We start from the raw sequence: 14,654 nt of genomic DNA on the forward strand, positions 1-14,654 counted from the left end.
CCTTTCTAGGTACCAACTGCTGTGTGTTTTGATTAGAGACCTTAGTTAGACGTTTTCCAAATTGATGTTCTAAATTGTTTTGCATGAAGCCCAACATGCTAATGCTAATCAGTGGCTAGACGAGGTGTTCATCTTAACTGATGTAATTGACGTGACTGACATGGTGCTATGCTGAACTAAACCCTTAGGAGGTTCTATGTATTTTGATTTGTTATCTTCATATGATTATCTTATACTTGTGATCTTTGCATTGATGAAAACTTATTATAGTCGCCGCTTTGTGATAATGTTCTTTGCTTCTTGGTTTTGAGATTAATACATTTGCTATTAGATTGTAATCAATAGGGAATAAAATTCACAAAACTTCAATAAGGTGTGGTTATTCATGACTGAAAGGTCATGGTTGCGTCGAAGATTTATTAATGTCTAAAGTGAAATATATTGTGGTGATATATGTTAACAATATTATTGACATATGGTTTGATATATTGATCAGTTGTCTCGTCTTACGGTGTCTCACCACTGGGTCCAAAGATTCATCGGCCTAAAACGAGTCCCGAAGTGTATCAAATTAACATAGACGGACGCGTTATCAGTTCTGGTAGCAGAGCGACGGTTTGGCCCTTGGGGGCCCTAGGACGGAGTTTCATTGTTTTATTTGTTTTTCTGTGATAATGCAATTTGGAGAGATGATGGGTTGCTAGGTTCGCCATGGCTTTCCCGGGATCTCGGAGCCTGCCTAAATGAGTTGGGAATGTTCTCGGCGCCATAGTATGTGTGGTTAGGGTCTTTGCGCTTACCTAAGCTTATGCATTTTGCAGGTGGTTGTGAAAATTTGCGTGTATTTAGGCCAAATTAAGTGTTGTTTAGCAGGAGTGGGCGTACTCCACAGTATGAGAGTAGGGAAGTTGGCGTACTTCATGTGAATGTAGCGCTTATTGCTCAAAATTATCCACGTGGTTGGTTGTTGTGTACGGACCTGTTGAGGTCTAAGACTCCGGAGTATGATGATAAATGTGGTTTATGTTGTAATCTGTGCGGTTTAATAGGTCAATCGGACGTGGTTGACAAGTTGAGTTTGAGCTATGACGAATGTGTGAAACCTTCGATAGAGATTTGACAAATTCTAAAGTGCACTAGCATGAGTCATTGACAAGTCGAGAGTAGGATTTGCAGGTCGAATTCTGCTTGCGTATGCGGGAACTGAGAAGGAGAGAGTAGCGGCCGAGGCTTCAAGTGAAATCTCTGTAAAGTTCTGAAGCGAATGTGTTACCCTTCCTGTAGTAAACCGACAGATTTGTGTTGTCATTTTAAGGTGCTCGCAATAATTCGCATTAGTTTGTATGAGTTGTAAGGGGTCAGTTAAGAGCGGACAAGCCGCAAGACTTTGTCAGCTGCAGTATGTGTGAGTGTGATGTCAGTGGTGCCGCGCTGAGATAGGTCAGATTTCGAGAGGGGTCGCGCACGGATTGGCTGCTGTCCGTGAGAGGCAATAGGTTGAGAAAGGGCAGGTGAAGAGCGTACTGGGAACTAAGCCATTTTTTTTTATTAAATACGAAATAAAGAATTGCAAAAATGAATTTTGTCAAGGCATTCAAAAGCGCTTTAAAGGGAGACGTATATATTGTTGCAACCGATGGGGAACCTACACCACCTGAGGGTACTCCAGCTTATACAGTTATGGAAGAAAAGGGTGTTGCACCTTGTTTATGGATGAAACAATGGCGCAAATTAACAGAGAAAGAGGGGTGTTTAGCGTTTCCAGAACATGGGACATTTAATCCAAAGGTACTAGAAAATTTGAGGTGGATGTTAAGTACGCAGAAACCACCTCCTAGACCGGCACAATACGAGGCTTTGGCAATCTTGGACTTGATGGCTATTAAACATAGACAAGAAAGGTTTCAGAGAAGACTGAAAAGGGCGGAAAAATCCTATGCAGAAGCTAGATGGGACAATGAGAACAAAATGTGGAGACGGGGAATTGTAGATGGGTTGAAGTTATTTCCGGCAATAACACAGGGTGAAGAGACACAGGGAAAGAAAGCCTCCTGCAAAACCGACAAAGATTCAGGCAAAAATAAAGAAAATAAAAGGTCCTGGGAAGAGGAAGATGATTCAGATGATGAGGGATTTATGGATAGATTGTTACATGATCGTCCACCACCGTATGCGGTGAGTGACAGTGCTCCAAGTACTAGCTTGGATCCTGGGAACCAGACGCAGGAGAAGGGAGTTACTGATACGGTACAGACTAGCGACACAACCTCGATACAGAATGGTGTCAGTGTACCCACTGCACCAGACTTGCCGATACAGTTACAGCCTCCACCGCAGATAAAAAGAATTTACCCTGATGTCCCAGTGCTTGAGACTACTACGAACTTGGTAGTGCCGCCAGACCCGATATATACAAAGCCAAGGCTAATACAGATTGAGTCGACTCCGAAGCTAGTGTCTCAACCGCCACAGCTGATACCTGGGTATAACCCTGTAGCAGGACCACCATTAGTACCTGTACTGGGTACACTGGAGCAGACCTATGGTGTTGCAGCTCCAAGAAGCTTAGGATCAGGTCAGACACCTGCCGCTATATCGCTACCTATTACTGTTGGTCCCCCGGTGCCGTTGTATGCACAGGATAAAACAGGGACATGTGAACAGGGAGTTATGACTCAGGAAGCGATAAGAGGAGGGCCTATGAGAACTCCACAGATAATGGCCCCGGGAGAACAAGTATATGAACAACCGAGACCCTTGTTGGACCTTAGTCCAGTAGGAGCATCTCTCGAAGCAATGCGTCAAGCAGGGTTGGGAGTCTTGACTCCTCAAACTATGAGTATGAATACCTCACATTCTCCAATGATACATGCAGGGAACATTTCACTGCAGGGTTTTTCAGTACAACAGCTAAATGAGTGGTTAGAGAAAACTTGCACCTCACAGAAGACTACAGTGACCACAGTTGAACCTGAGAAAGAAAAACAAAATGAATACTTGAATTTTGTACGACTAGGGGCAGAAGCTGCTGAGTTAGTGGAAGGAACAATGGGAGTAAATAGGTTGGAATCATACACTGAAGCAGAATTGAGGTACTTGTGCCCCAAGATTACCAAAGAGGTGAGCAAAATACATCAGAAATTAGCGAATTTGGCAGACAAATACAATATCGATATCGGAAACATTTAAAAAGAAGCTACAGATTAGATTTTGACTCTAAAGATTTTGAACACATGAGATCTGCAGGCATGAAGGCACACCTGAAAGAACTGTTGCAGAGTGCACAGATTTGGGGTGCATTAGAGAAATGGGAAGGCCGATGGGCAAAGAAAAGAGATAAGGGAAAAGGAGATAGCCCAGGGTCAAATAAAGTTGGGACCACACCTAATCTAGATATAGTGAAAATCTTACCTATGAGAGAGACAGCTGGTGGTGTTTTAGTGCATGTGCCATGGACTAGAGGAGACATTTTATCCTTTACGAATGATTACCCTAGGTTAAGAGAAAAACCGATTGAGTGGTATCAACAGACAGATAGGTTTGTGAAGCTTGCAAAGTGTCTTTGGGAAGACTTGAATACTTTGTTTGAGATCATTGTTCCGCCAGATTTGTGGCTTGAGTGCAAAAGAGGGGTAGATTGGATCACGAAGGAGCCGGCAAGAGATAAGGTGACTGGAGGACCTTCAGAAGAGGTGATGAAATATTATCATAAAGTAATTGAGTTTTTGAAACAAAAGGTGTCGCCGAAGGTGACCGATTGGCAGAAAATCGACCGGACCTCTCAAGAGGTTAAGGAGTCAATACATGCGTATTACGAGAGATTATTAAAAGCGTTCAAACATTACAGTGGTACTGAGACTATCGAACCGAAGGACATGAATCATCTTGTGTTTAGGTTCGTCGAAGGGCTGAGGCCGGAGGTCAGCCAGATGATTAAGAATCATTTGATTTGTTGGCAAGCTAAACCGATTGATGAAGTATTGCAGTATGCGAAATACTGTAGTGATGAGATTGAGTTGAAGCAGAAAAAGTTGAAGGAGAAAGTGATGGTGATGCAGATAAGAGCTGCACAAACTGGAATACAGGGGAATGGAGTTCAGCAAATGATACAGCAACAACCGCAAATGAATGGTGTGTTTCAGGCACAGCCGAGAGGTAGAGGTCGAGGATTTGTGAACCGTGGTTCGGACATGAATAATGTTATTATTCAAAATGACGGTCAGGCAGTGAAAAAGATGTCACCATGTCATGCATGCGGGGGCATGGGGCATTGGAAACGGGATTGTCCGAATATGGTACAGGATGGTGCAGTTCAGCAAAGCATCAATGTCGGTACATTACAAAATCCACGAGGTCCAAAAATGAGACATCAGAACCCGAATTTTCAGAATAATTTGGTACCAATGCCAGGGGTACAACCCATGTAGCAGATGCAAATGCCGCGTTTCCAGTCAGTATCAGTGCAACCAATGCAGCAGCAGATTCCAATGGTGCCTAGACAGCAAATGCAATTACCCATGGCTCCGATGGGACAGCAACAGGTGATGCTTCCTCAGCAGGTCACAAGTCAGGTAACCAACCAAAACAACACTGTGCAACAATTCCCATTGCGAGGTGAAAGTGACATGAATGGAGATTGGTCAGATGACAGTTCAGACAGTGAAGAGTGCAGGCTTGCAGCATCTTTAGAGGTTGATCAGAGAGGCCCATATGTAGAGGGAAAAGTGATGGGCTATAGGGTTTCATTTTTGGTCGACACAGGAGCTACACGCTCTACAGTTCGAAGTGCAGAAGTACCGAGATTACCTCTCTCAGGGCGTACCATACGAGTGGTTGGTGTGGCAAACCAATATATGACTAATCCGATTACTGATCCAGTGCAGGTTGAAATTGGTAGTTTCCAAGGCTTGCATAGATTCGTTGTATGCGATTCAAGCCCAGTATCCTTACTAGGAAGAGACTTACTATGCAAAACAAAATGTTCGATTACCTCTTCCAATGATGGAATAGAGGTACAGACAAACAGTGACGATGAGGGAGATGAGAGTCAATTCATGGAGGAAGGAGGAGAGACTAATGAAGATTACCCTTTGATTACTTTATTCCCAATGCATACTTTGATCGACCTACCTGTCGATTTACAAAGAACTGTAACAGAGAAAGTGTGGGATTTGACTGGGAAAGAAGTAGGGTTAATCAAGGGAGTAGAACCAATCAAGGTACAGATAAAGCCGAATGCAGTGTTCCCACAAGTGCCACAATATCACATGACCCAAGATGTCCTCATTGAGGTATCACAAATAATTGCAGATTTTCTCAGACAGGGAGTCCTGAAAGAAGTTTTGAGTAGTCCGTGCAACTCACCCATTATGGGTTTGAAGAAGCCCTGTGGAAAAGTTCGAATTGTGCAGGATTTGAGAAAAATAAACGAAATTGTGATAAAATGCTGCCCTGTTGTACCTAACCCAGCAGTAATAATGTTCCAGGTTCCATGTGATGCTGAATGGTTTACTGTAGTAGACCTATCACAAGCATTTTTCTCGATACCTCTTCATGAAGACAGTCAATTTTTGTTCAGTTTCAAATTCCTGGATAAGGTGTACAGTTGGTGCAGAATTCCTCAGGGTTTTTCTGAGTCACCGCCAATCTTCAATCAGATATTAAAAAAGGCTTTGGAACCTCCTGTGCAGTACATTGACGATTTGCTGATTGCATCTAAAACCAGAGACAGTTGTAAATATGATACCATTGCATTGTTGAATCATCTGGGAAAGAATGGACACAAGGTGTCACCCAGAAAGTTGCAATACTGTCAAAAAGAAGTGAAATACTTGGGACATCTGATTGAGAAGGGGTCCCGAAGAATATCAAAGGAAAGAATAACAGCTGTTTTACAGATGAATCCCCCAACAACAAAAAGAGATGTCAGGATGTTTTTTGGGAATGGTGGGCTACTGTCGCCAGTGGATACCCAACTTCTCGATCATCTCAAAACCTTTAATAAAATTGACAGGGAAAGAAGTCAAGGACGAACCATACACAATCACTTTGACAAAAGAGGAACTTGAATCATTTCTAGAATTGAAGGAATGCATGTGCAGGGCTCCAGCATTAGGAATGCCTGATTATGAAAAACCTTTTCTGTTGTTCTGTCATGAACGTGATGCTTGTTCTTTGTCTGTTTTAACACAGGTCCACGGAGATGCAAATCGCCCTGTAGCATATTTTTCAGCTACTTTGGACCCCGTCGCAGCAGCCTTACCGGGTTGTTTGCGAGCAGTTGCAGCAGTTGGTCAAAGCCTTTCACAATGTGAAGGCATAGTCATGGGATACCCCCTGACAGTAATGGTTCCACATTCAGTTGAAATTCTGTTGACACGAACTAAGACACAACACATGACAAATGCACGACTCACTAAATATGATACGATTATACTGGGGTCACCAAATGTCACACTAAAGAGATGCACTGTGCTGAACCCGGCAACCTTACTTCCCAATGAAAATACAGAAATCAAAGATGGGGAAGAATTTGAGCATGATTGTCTTGAGGTGACTGAGCTCTGTACCAAACCTCGCCCAGACATACAGGATACCCAGTTAAAAGAAAATGATTGCATTATGTTTGTTGATGGGTCCTGTCTAAGAGATTCAGCAGGAACATTGAGAGCCGGTTACGCAGTATGTACCATAACTGGCATTGTCGAAGCCTCCTGGCTCGAGAAAGTGTTTTCTGCACAGGTGGCAGAATTAATAGCTCTTACAAAAGCATGCCACGCAGCTGTAAATTTGAAAGTCACTATCTATACTGACAGCAGATATGGATTTGGAATCGTGCATGATTTTGGCCAACTCTGGTCACAGAGGGGTTTCATGACCTCCTCTGGTTCTCCTGTGAAAAATGGTGAACAAATAAGAGATTTGTTACATGCGATTCAGTTACCTCTTGAAATTGCTGTGGTAAAGTGCAGTGCCCACACCAGATCACAAGACTTTGTGTCAATGGGAAACGGCTATGCAGATCAAGTTGCAAGATTTTGTGCATTAAACTGTATATCATTTAAGGAGCAGTGGGAATTATTACCACAACCTGAAAACGACACGAGTCTAAGTCTAGCATTACGAGTGGTTGATACCTTAGATGAACTAAAGATATTACAAAGTCGTGCTAGCAAAGAAGAAAAACGTTCCTGGCAGAAAATGCAGTGTGTACAAAGGGCAGATGAGGGAAAACTGGTTCTGCCAAATGGTCTTTTGTTGCAGTTTGCACGGTTATACCATGGGCAGGCCCATTTAGGAAGAGATGCCATGATCAGATCCTTTAAGATTGATTGGTTTAATCCAAAATTCAGACATGCCGCAGAAATCACTTGCCACAGGTGCGTCATCTGTCAACAGATGAATGTTGGAAAAGGAACTGTGGTAACTTTGAGCCACATTGGGAGAGCTGGAGGTCCATTCAACAAAATGCAAATGGATTTTATCGAAATGCCTGTTTGTGGAGGATTGAAGTACGTGCTGGTGATTGTGTGTGTTTTCAGTCATTGGATTGAGGCATATCCCACACGTAGGAATGACAGTCTTACAGTTGCAAAACTACTACTCAGAGAATTAATACCAAGGTTCGGGTTTCGGGTTTCTATAGAATCAGATAGGGGGAGACACTTCGACAATGAGGTGATTAAACTTCTGTGTGGCGCACTCAACATTGAACAAAAGCTGCATTGTAGCTATCGCCCTGAAGCATCAGGACTAGTTGAACAGATGAATGGTACCTTAAAATCAAGGATAGCAAAAATGTGTGCTGCAACAAACATGAAGTGGCCAGATGCTTTACCTCTAGTACTGATGTCTATGAGAAACCCCCCGATAAGAAAACGGGACTGTCCCCCCATGAAATCCTCATGGGCAGAGCAATGAGATTACCAGCGGTACCTGCAAATGCGCTAGTGAATATTACAGATGATATGGTGTTGGATTACTGCAAAGGTTTGGCTGATGTGATTCGCTCTTTCTCTCACCAGGTGGAAGCTAACACGTTACCACCAATTGGCGAACCAGGACACTCTCTGCAAGCTGGAGATTGGGTGGTTGTCAAGAAGCACGTGAGAAAATCGTGTCTTGAACTGCGCTGGAAGGGGCCGTATCAAGTAATATTGACGACCACCACTGCTGTGAAGTGTGCCGGGGTTCCCAACTGGATACATGCCAGTCACACGAAAAAGGTAACGAGTCCCGTTGAAGAGGAAATTGAAGTCTCTGGTACACCAACTTCAGAAAGAGAACTCTCAGAGTCAGAGATCAGTCAAGAAGGAACTGAGACTACCAGAGAGCCCACTGAGAACAGCCTTGTCCCTCAAACTGTCAATGAGTTCGAGAGAGGTGACAGAGTGCCTATCTCAGTTGAGGCAGCAGGAGAACTAAGTCAAGGAGAGCTTCTCCCAGAAGTAGACGAATACGATTTAGAGCCCGAACTCAGCATAGAACAGGAAGACGAAAGAGACAGAGAAATTGTGGATACAAATCAAAACGAGTCAGAGTCTCCTGAACCAGTTGCAGGTCCGTGAAGAGAAAACACCATATCACAAGAGGAGGGTGCTGTCCAACGTCCTGAAAGAAAACATCAAACCAAGACACACAGAGGCGATAATTGGCCAGACAAGTCACATCCTAAAATAAGAGAGGTATCAAACGAGACAATAATAGAAGAAAGTGATACTTCACAAGCAGATGATCTGAGTGAAGGAGAACAACAAGGTGAACGAAGGCTAAAAAGGAAGAGAATAGCAAACAGAAGATATACAGGTCCTGAATGGGCATATGCTACAACCTCTGAATGGCAACAAGAATTTTTTGCATTCTGCTTTGATCGAGAAATACCAGGCCAATACTACGGTACCTGAAGATATTCAAAGGGAAAATTCGGATAAAATTGAAATCGTGAAAGCTGAAAAGAGAAAGAGTCTTTAGAAACTACCGGAAAGTGACACTAAACCTGGATTTGACTTTAAAGAAACCTGATTGTGACAAGCTGCTAACCTGAATTGACGACAAGGTCCTGGAGTGAGTGAAGACGCTGTAATATACGCAAAAAGAGTTTGCTTCTCAGAGTTGATTGTTGATCTGCTATTCTGATTCTATACAAACATGGCTTACAGTAGCAAAGGAAGTAAGGTGTGTGGTTGGTTAGGTCTTATAATAGGTGTTGTATGTGCAGTAATGATTGTGGGAATGCCATGGAGAGAGAGAGAAACTATTAATGCAACTTCGAAACCTGAAACTACCACTACTAAACTATCACCGTGGGAGAGATTTGAGCAAGACGCAAGACATATGCATGAGGGAACTAATACAAAAGGGGAACTTTCTACTAACGTCTTCTATCGCTTGCTAAATGAGTATGTGGAAACTATGGATGCGAAAGATTGTTATGTATGTACTAAAATTCCTTCGTCTGTGCAGGAGGGAGTCACTTATCATAGCCTCCCTCTTACTTATGGAATTAGTTGTAGCTTGCTATTAACAAGATTCTATATTCAAGAGCATGTGCAATACTTTTATTCAAATTTGGATGTTGTGTTTTCTTTTGTGCCTGTGATTGAATTCCTAAATGAATTAGCTAAAGAGCATGATATTAAAATAGTTAGAGGATTCTTTGAGCCAACACTTACATTTGGAACTGCTTATGCACATCACAATAATTTGACTTGCTTATTGTCTCCTGTAGAGAAAAGCTTTTTAGATCACACAGATGATAGACGCAAAGCACTGAAAGAAAGGTTAGAAAAAGGCCTAGAAAAACTTACTTATGCAAATGATTATGCTTATACTGCAATTAAAACACAAGGCAAATTAGCTATAGATTCATTACACGTAGGTAGACTTTGTATATATAGGCCAAAATCTGAACAGGATAATTTGTTTGTAGGTACGAGTGAATGCAGGCATGTGTTTTTGTTTCAGAGTAAATGGACCTTTATGTTAAATGGACAAGACCCAGCGATTCCTGGAATCTATTACATCTGTGGGTTAAATGCATATTACTGTCTTCCTAAGGGATGGTATGGGACATGTTATTTGGGAATAGTATTTCCAAAGATATACCAGATTGATAACTTATAACAAATACCTAAAACGTCTGAATTACAACATCCCAGACAAAAACGAGAATCAGTGGCGGCTGTCATTGGTGATATATTTGGAGCCATAATCCCATCAGTAGGGGTTATCTTGAATTCTATGAAAATTCAAAAGTTGTCTACTATTGTGGATAACATGCTGACAAATTTTACAGGGGCTATACTCCTGATGGATACTGAACTTGCTGCAGAAAGAGCTATGACTCTTCAAAATCGGCTTACTTTAGACATTCTTTTAGCAAAGAGTGGAGGTGTTTGTAAAATGCTTAATGAGCGTCATTGTTGTTAATTTATTCCAGATAACAGTAAGAAAATTAGAAACATGCTTACTAACCTTACCAGAGATAGTATAGATTTGAAAGATCTCAAAGAACTTGGTGTTTGGGAAAAATTTGGAAAAGGAATTGCCCGAGTGGGAAGCTGGTTTACCAACATTTCGAATGGGGTACTTGCAAAAATTATGATGGGTCTATTAATTGTTTTAATTTGTTTATTAGGATTATGGGGAGCATGTAAACTCAATGACAAGGTAAAAAGAAATTGGACTAAAAGAACCAAAAGAAATGAAGAAAGTGAAAGAGAGAAAATGTTCAATGAAATATGGGAAAGTTCACATAAAGGGCAAGATGTTGAAATGCGTATTATGCGCAAGGCGAAAAATTAAGATCAAAAGATTGTGTGATGACCAGCGTCATCAGAGGAGGGACTGAGAGAGCGTAGTTTAAATATTACCTATTCTAGATGTGAAATGCTTATATTTAACAAATGCTGCATTAATAATATCATTCATTGAAACGTATTTTAAACGTGGAGAATATTTCACATGCATAAACTAATGTCGACTGTAAGCAATAATTGTCTGTATTATGATTAATTGAATATGTTAACACGTACGAAGACTGCATTTATTAGAATTCATAAGCCTTAAGTTAGCGTGAGTCGAAAACTGGCTCTGTAGCTCTCATATTAAAGCGTATTTTTCTGTTTCTCCAGTGTGCTGATTTGCAAAAGGCCATGAACCAGCAATTGTTCTTTTCTTCACTTATTTGCAACAATGCTAAATGTTCTCATCCGCATGCTAGTAGCTTTAGTATAAGAATTATGGACTTCGCAACAAACATGGACACTTTCAAGGACATTAAATCGCAGAGAAGAGAACTCTTGACCCGAAGTGTGTGCCAGAAAATGAAGTAACCCCGGATGTGCCACCTACGAAAAACGTCAATTATAAAGACCAATTAGAAGCACAAGAAATATCATAGAATGACAAATGCATTACTTAATGTATAAATTGATAGGTTACAGGTAGTGGGGTGTAGTGACTGACCAATAGGATTTTGGGGGAATGTATTTCGAAAAAGGGATAAAAACTCATGACACAAGGAACAAACGCCATTAGGTAGGGAATGATATCGATTGCATCCAGAAACTCTGTCACTCTATTTGGTGATTGAGACTTAGACAAAACCATCCACACCCATAGACGGCCCCCATTACAATTTCTTCCTTATGAGGGAAGTGTCCCCTGCCCTTAGCTTAGATAGACTGACGGCGATATAACTGATGTCCTGAAGACGAAGACTGACCCTGTATGCTGACCTAGTCCGAGGAGGGTAATTATACCGTTGCTAATGGAAATTCATTTATTCTGCCTTTCCTTTCTAGGTACCAACTGCTGTGTGTTTTGATTAGAGACCTTAGTTAGACGTTTTCCAAATTGATGTTCTAAATTGTTTTGCATGAAGCCCAATATGCTAATGCTAATCAGTGGCTAGACTAGGTGTTCATCTTAACTGACGTAATTGACGTGACTGACATGGTGCTATGCTGAACTAAACCCTTAGGAGGTTCTATGTATTTTGATTTGTTATCTTCATATGATTATCTTATACTTGTGATCTTTGCATTGATGAAAACTTATTATAGTCGCAGCTTTGTGATAATGTTCTTTGCTTCTTGGTTTTGAGATTAATACATTTGCTATTAGATTGTAATCAATAGGGAATAAAATTCACAAAACTTCAATAAGGTGTGGTTATTCATGACTGAAAGGTCATGGTTGCGTCAAAGATTTATTAATGTCTAAAGTGAAATATATTGTGGTGATATATGTTAACAATATTATTGACATATGGTTTGATGTATTTATCAGTTGTCTCGTCTTATGGTGTCTCACCACTGGGTCCAAAGATTCATCGGTCTAAAACGAGTCCCGATGTGTATCAAATTAACATAGACGGACGCGTTATCAGTTCCTTCCATGCTTAGGTCTGTTTTTGAATGCTGTGGTGGATTACATAACTCATTATACCTAGCTACACAAGCATTGTGTTTGTTAAATTGGAGAACAGTGAAAAACACTTTAAAAAAATACTCACGCAGTACATTTGCCTGTTACATGTTAATGTCTATGTGAATGAAAAACATTTAATAATTGTAAAAAGGCCTTCAAATGCTACACAGTCTTACTTTAACAGGAAATCGTTTTAGTTAAGAAGCGTGCTTGTCAAAACGGCATTCCTCCATATGCCCCTGGTCAGGAGTAGTAAGTGCTATATAAACGCAACTTACAATACAAATAGCTGTTACCATTTATGTAACTGATTTGTGTTACATTTTATTGTACGTACCCTGCAGGAAACCCCAGCCATATCCTTCACGGCCAAAAAGTTTTCTTCAGTCAGGAATGTTATTTTGCAGTTTAGTTTCTGCAGCCAAAGGAGTCGTCACGCAGCCGTCCAATCACCAGCCGCTAAACTCAGCTGCTCTGCGTCTTTAAGCTGTCAGCGCGGTCTAATTGGCTGCCTGGCGGGCGTGACGTCATGCCATGCCTGTGTTTGTGGCGTGTGGTTGGAGGGCGCAGAGCTGGCAGAAGGGGGCTCGCGCACTGCGCTCGAAGGGGCGCGCGACACCCAGTTCAGTTAAGGAGAGCGACAAGTTTTTACTTTTAAACTGGTTCGGGGAAGGCGACCTGCGGGCCCAGTATGTTGGCCCGAGGCACTACCGTGCAGAGGGCCCACTGCGGGCTGCTGTCGCAGCACCGCCGTGTGCCCGTTATAGTCAAGCAAGAGCCAGACGACGACTCAGACACGGACGAGCCTGCGCTGCTGCTGAGGAAGCCCGACAACTCCGAGGCGCAGATCATCCACAGCGGCCACTTTATGGTGTCGTCTCCGCACAGCGAGCACCCGCCCAAAAAGGGCTACGACTTCGACACGGTCAACAAGCAGACCTGCCAGACGTACAGCTTTGGCAAGGCCAGCACCTGCCGCCTGTCCATCGACGTGTCCCTCACCAAGCTCTTCGAGTGCATGACGCTGGCCTACAGGTACTGACACCTTTAAGATGCGCTGGCCTCGGTCAGGGCAGTGGGGTGGACGTGGTGTGGTCTTTGTGTGGCTGCTGACAGCAGTGGCCTTGGCTGCAAGATAGCACGGGGACACGACTGGGTCGTTCGCAGGGTGTCGTTGAGCTCATAGTGCATGCACTTGTGGGTCTGTTGAGCATGTGCTACCATCAGAAGGGAGTTGTTCTAATGTACTAGGTGCTCTGGAGTTTCACCAGAGCAGCGCTGCAACCGTGGAGCGCTCGTGGAAGCCACGCACAAAGTCTTGATATCTGTCAGGAGGCATACTGCAGCATCTGTGGTCTGCCAGGAGCCATAAAGCATGCTGTTACAGCTGTCGTGCCACAGTGCGGGCGGTGTCGCTTGTCCGACGCCACGCTCTAGATAGAGGCCGTGTCACCTGTCAAGAGCCCTGCTGCAGGCTCTGACACCAACAAGGAGCCCAGCTGCAGGGCCTGACTCCTGCATGCCCTGAAACCGGCCAGGAGTCCATCTGCGGTCCTTGACCTTGCCAGGAGTCGTGCTATGGGCCGTGTTACCTGCCATGACACTTTTAATATATGTCACGAGTTCGTAGGTGCTTCGACATTCTTAAGGCATGAAACGTCCTGGTAGGGACCACCCTGGACATAGACGTGGCTTCAGAATGCCGGCATGGGGTGAATGCAAAGTATTCCCTGGGCTTCTGTATTGCACTTTTTATGAAACTGTATTTCACTCTCAGTGAAATTGCTTTCGATTTTTTTTTTTTGCATCATGGTTGTCTTTTTTTATATGTGCCTCGATTTTAAAGTATTGATTTCTGTCCATGACACTATTAATGTCTGTAACTAGTTGGTAGGAGCTTCTGTCCCACTCTAGAGTTTTGATTGTAATATACAATACTCTTAAGGCAGGTGCTACAACGTCTATATACATTGTGTTAAAATGCAGCGTGGGTTATATAAAAAATAATCCCTTTTGGTTCTATTATTGAACTTTGCAGTTTAAAAAAAACAAAAAAAATACTATGTTGTACCCTCAGTGAAATAGCATGTGAATGCTTTGTGTCACGGTTGTCTTTTTATGCTTGTTTTAACGGAATGTACTGGAAACATTTCTTATGTGTTGTAACAATATTGTGAAGATTTTAACAAATCCTTTAATACATTTGAACGTACAAAAAATTT

The 14,654-nt window shown here is 42.4% G+C and overlaps 1 protein-coding gene across 2 annotated transcripts in view; it reads left to right on the top strand.

The window, feature by feature from the left end:
* Nucleotides 1-12,974: 12,974 nt before the first annotated feature.
* The window catches only part of MLXIP (MLX interacting protein), a 966,103-nt gene continuing 964,423 nt past the window's right edge, over nt 12,975-14,654 (top strand). For both annotated transcript variants that reach the window (XM_069214925.1, XM_069214926.1), the window contains exon 1: nt 12,975-13,467. In XM_069214925.1, the coding sequence (XP_069071026.1) occupies nt 13,124-13,467 (344 nt within the window). In that variant the 5' untranslated portion in view covers nt 12,975-13,123. The remainder of the gene's footprint in view (nt 13,468-14,654) is intronic.

This window comes from Pleurodeles waltl, chromosome 11 (assembly GCF_031143425.1).
Source record: "Pleurodeles waltl isolate 20211129_DDA chromosome 11, aPleWal1.hap1.20221129, whole genome shotgun sequence".
Taxonomy (NCBI): Eukaryota; Metazoa; Chordata; class Amphibia; order Caudata; family Salamandridae; genus Pleurodeles; species Pleurodeles waltl.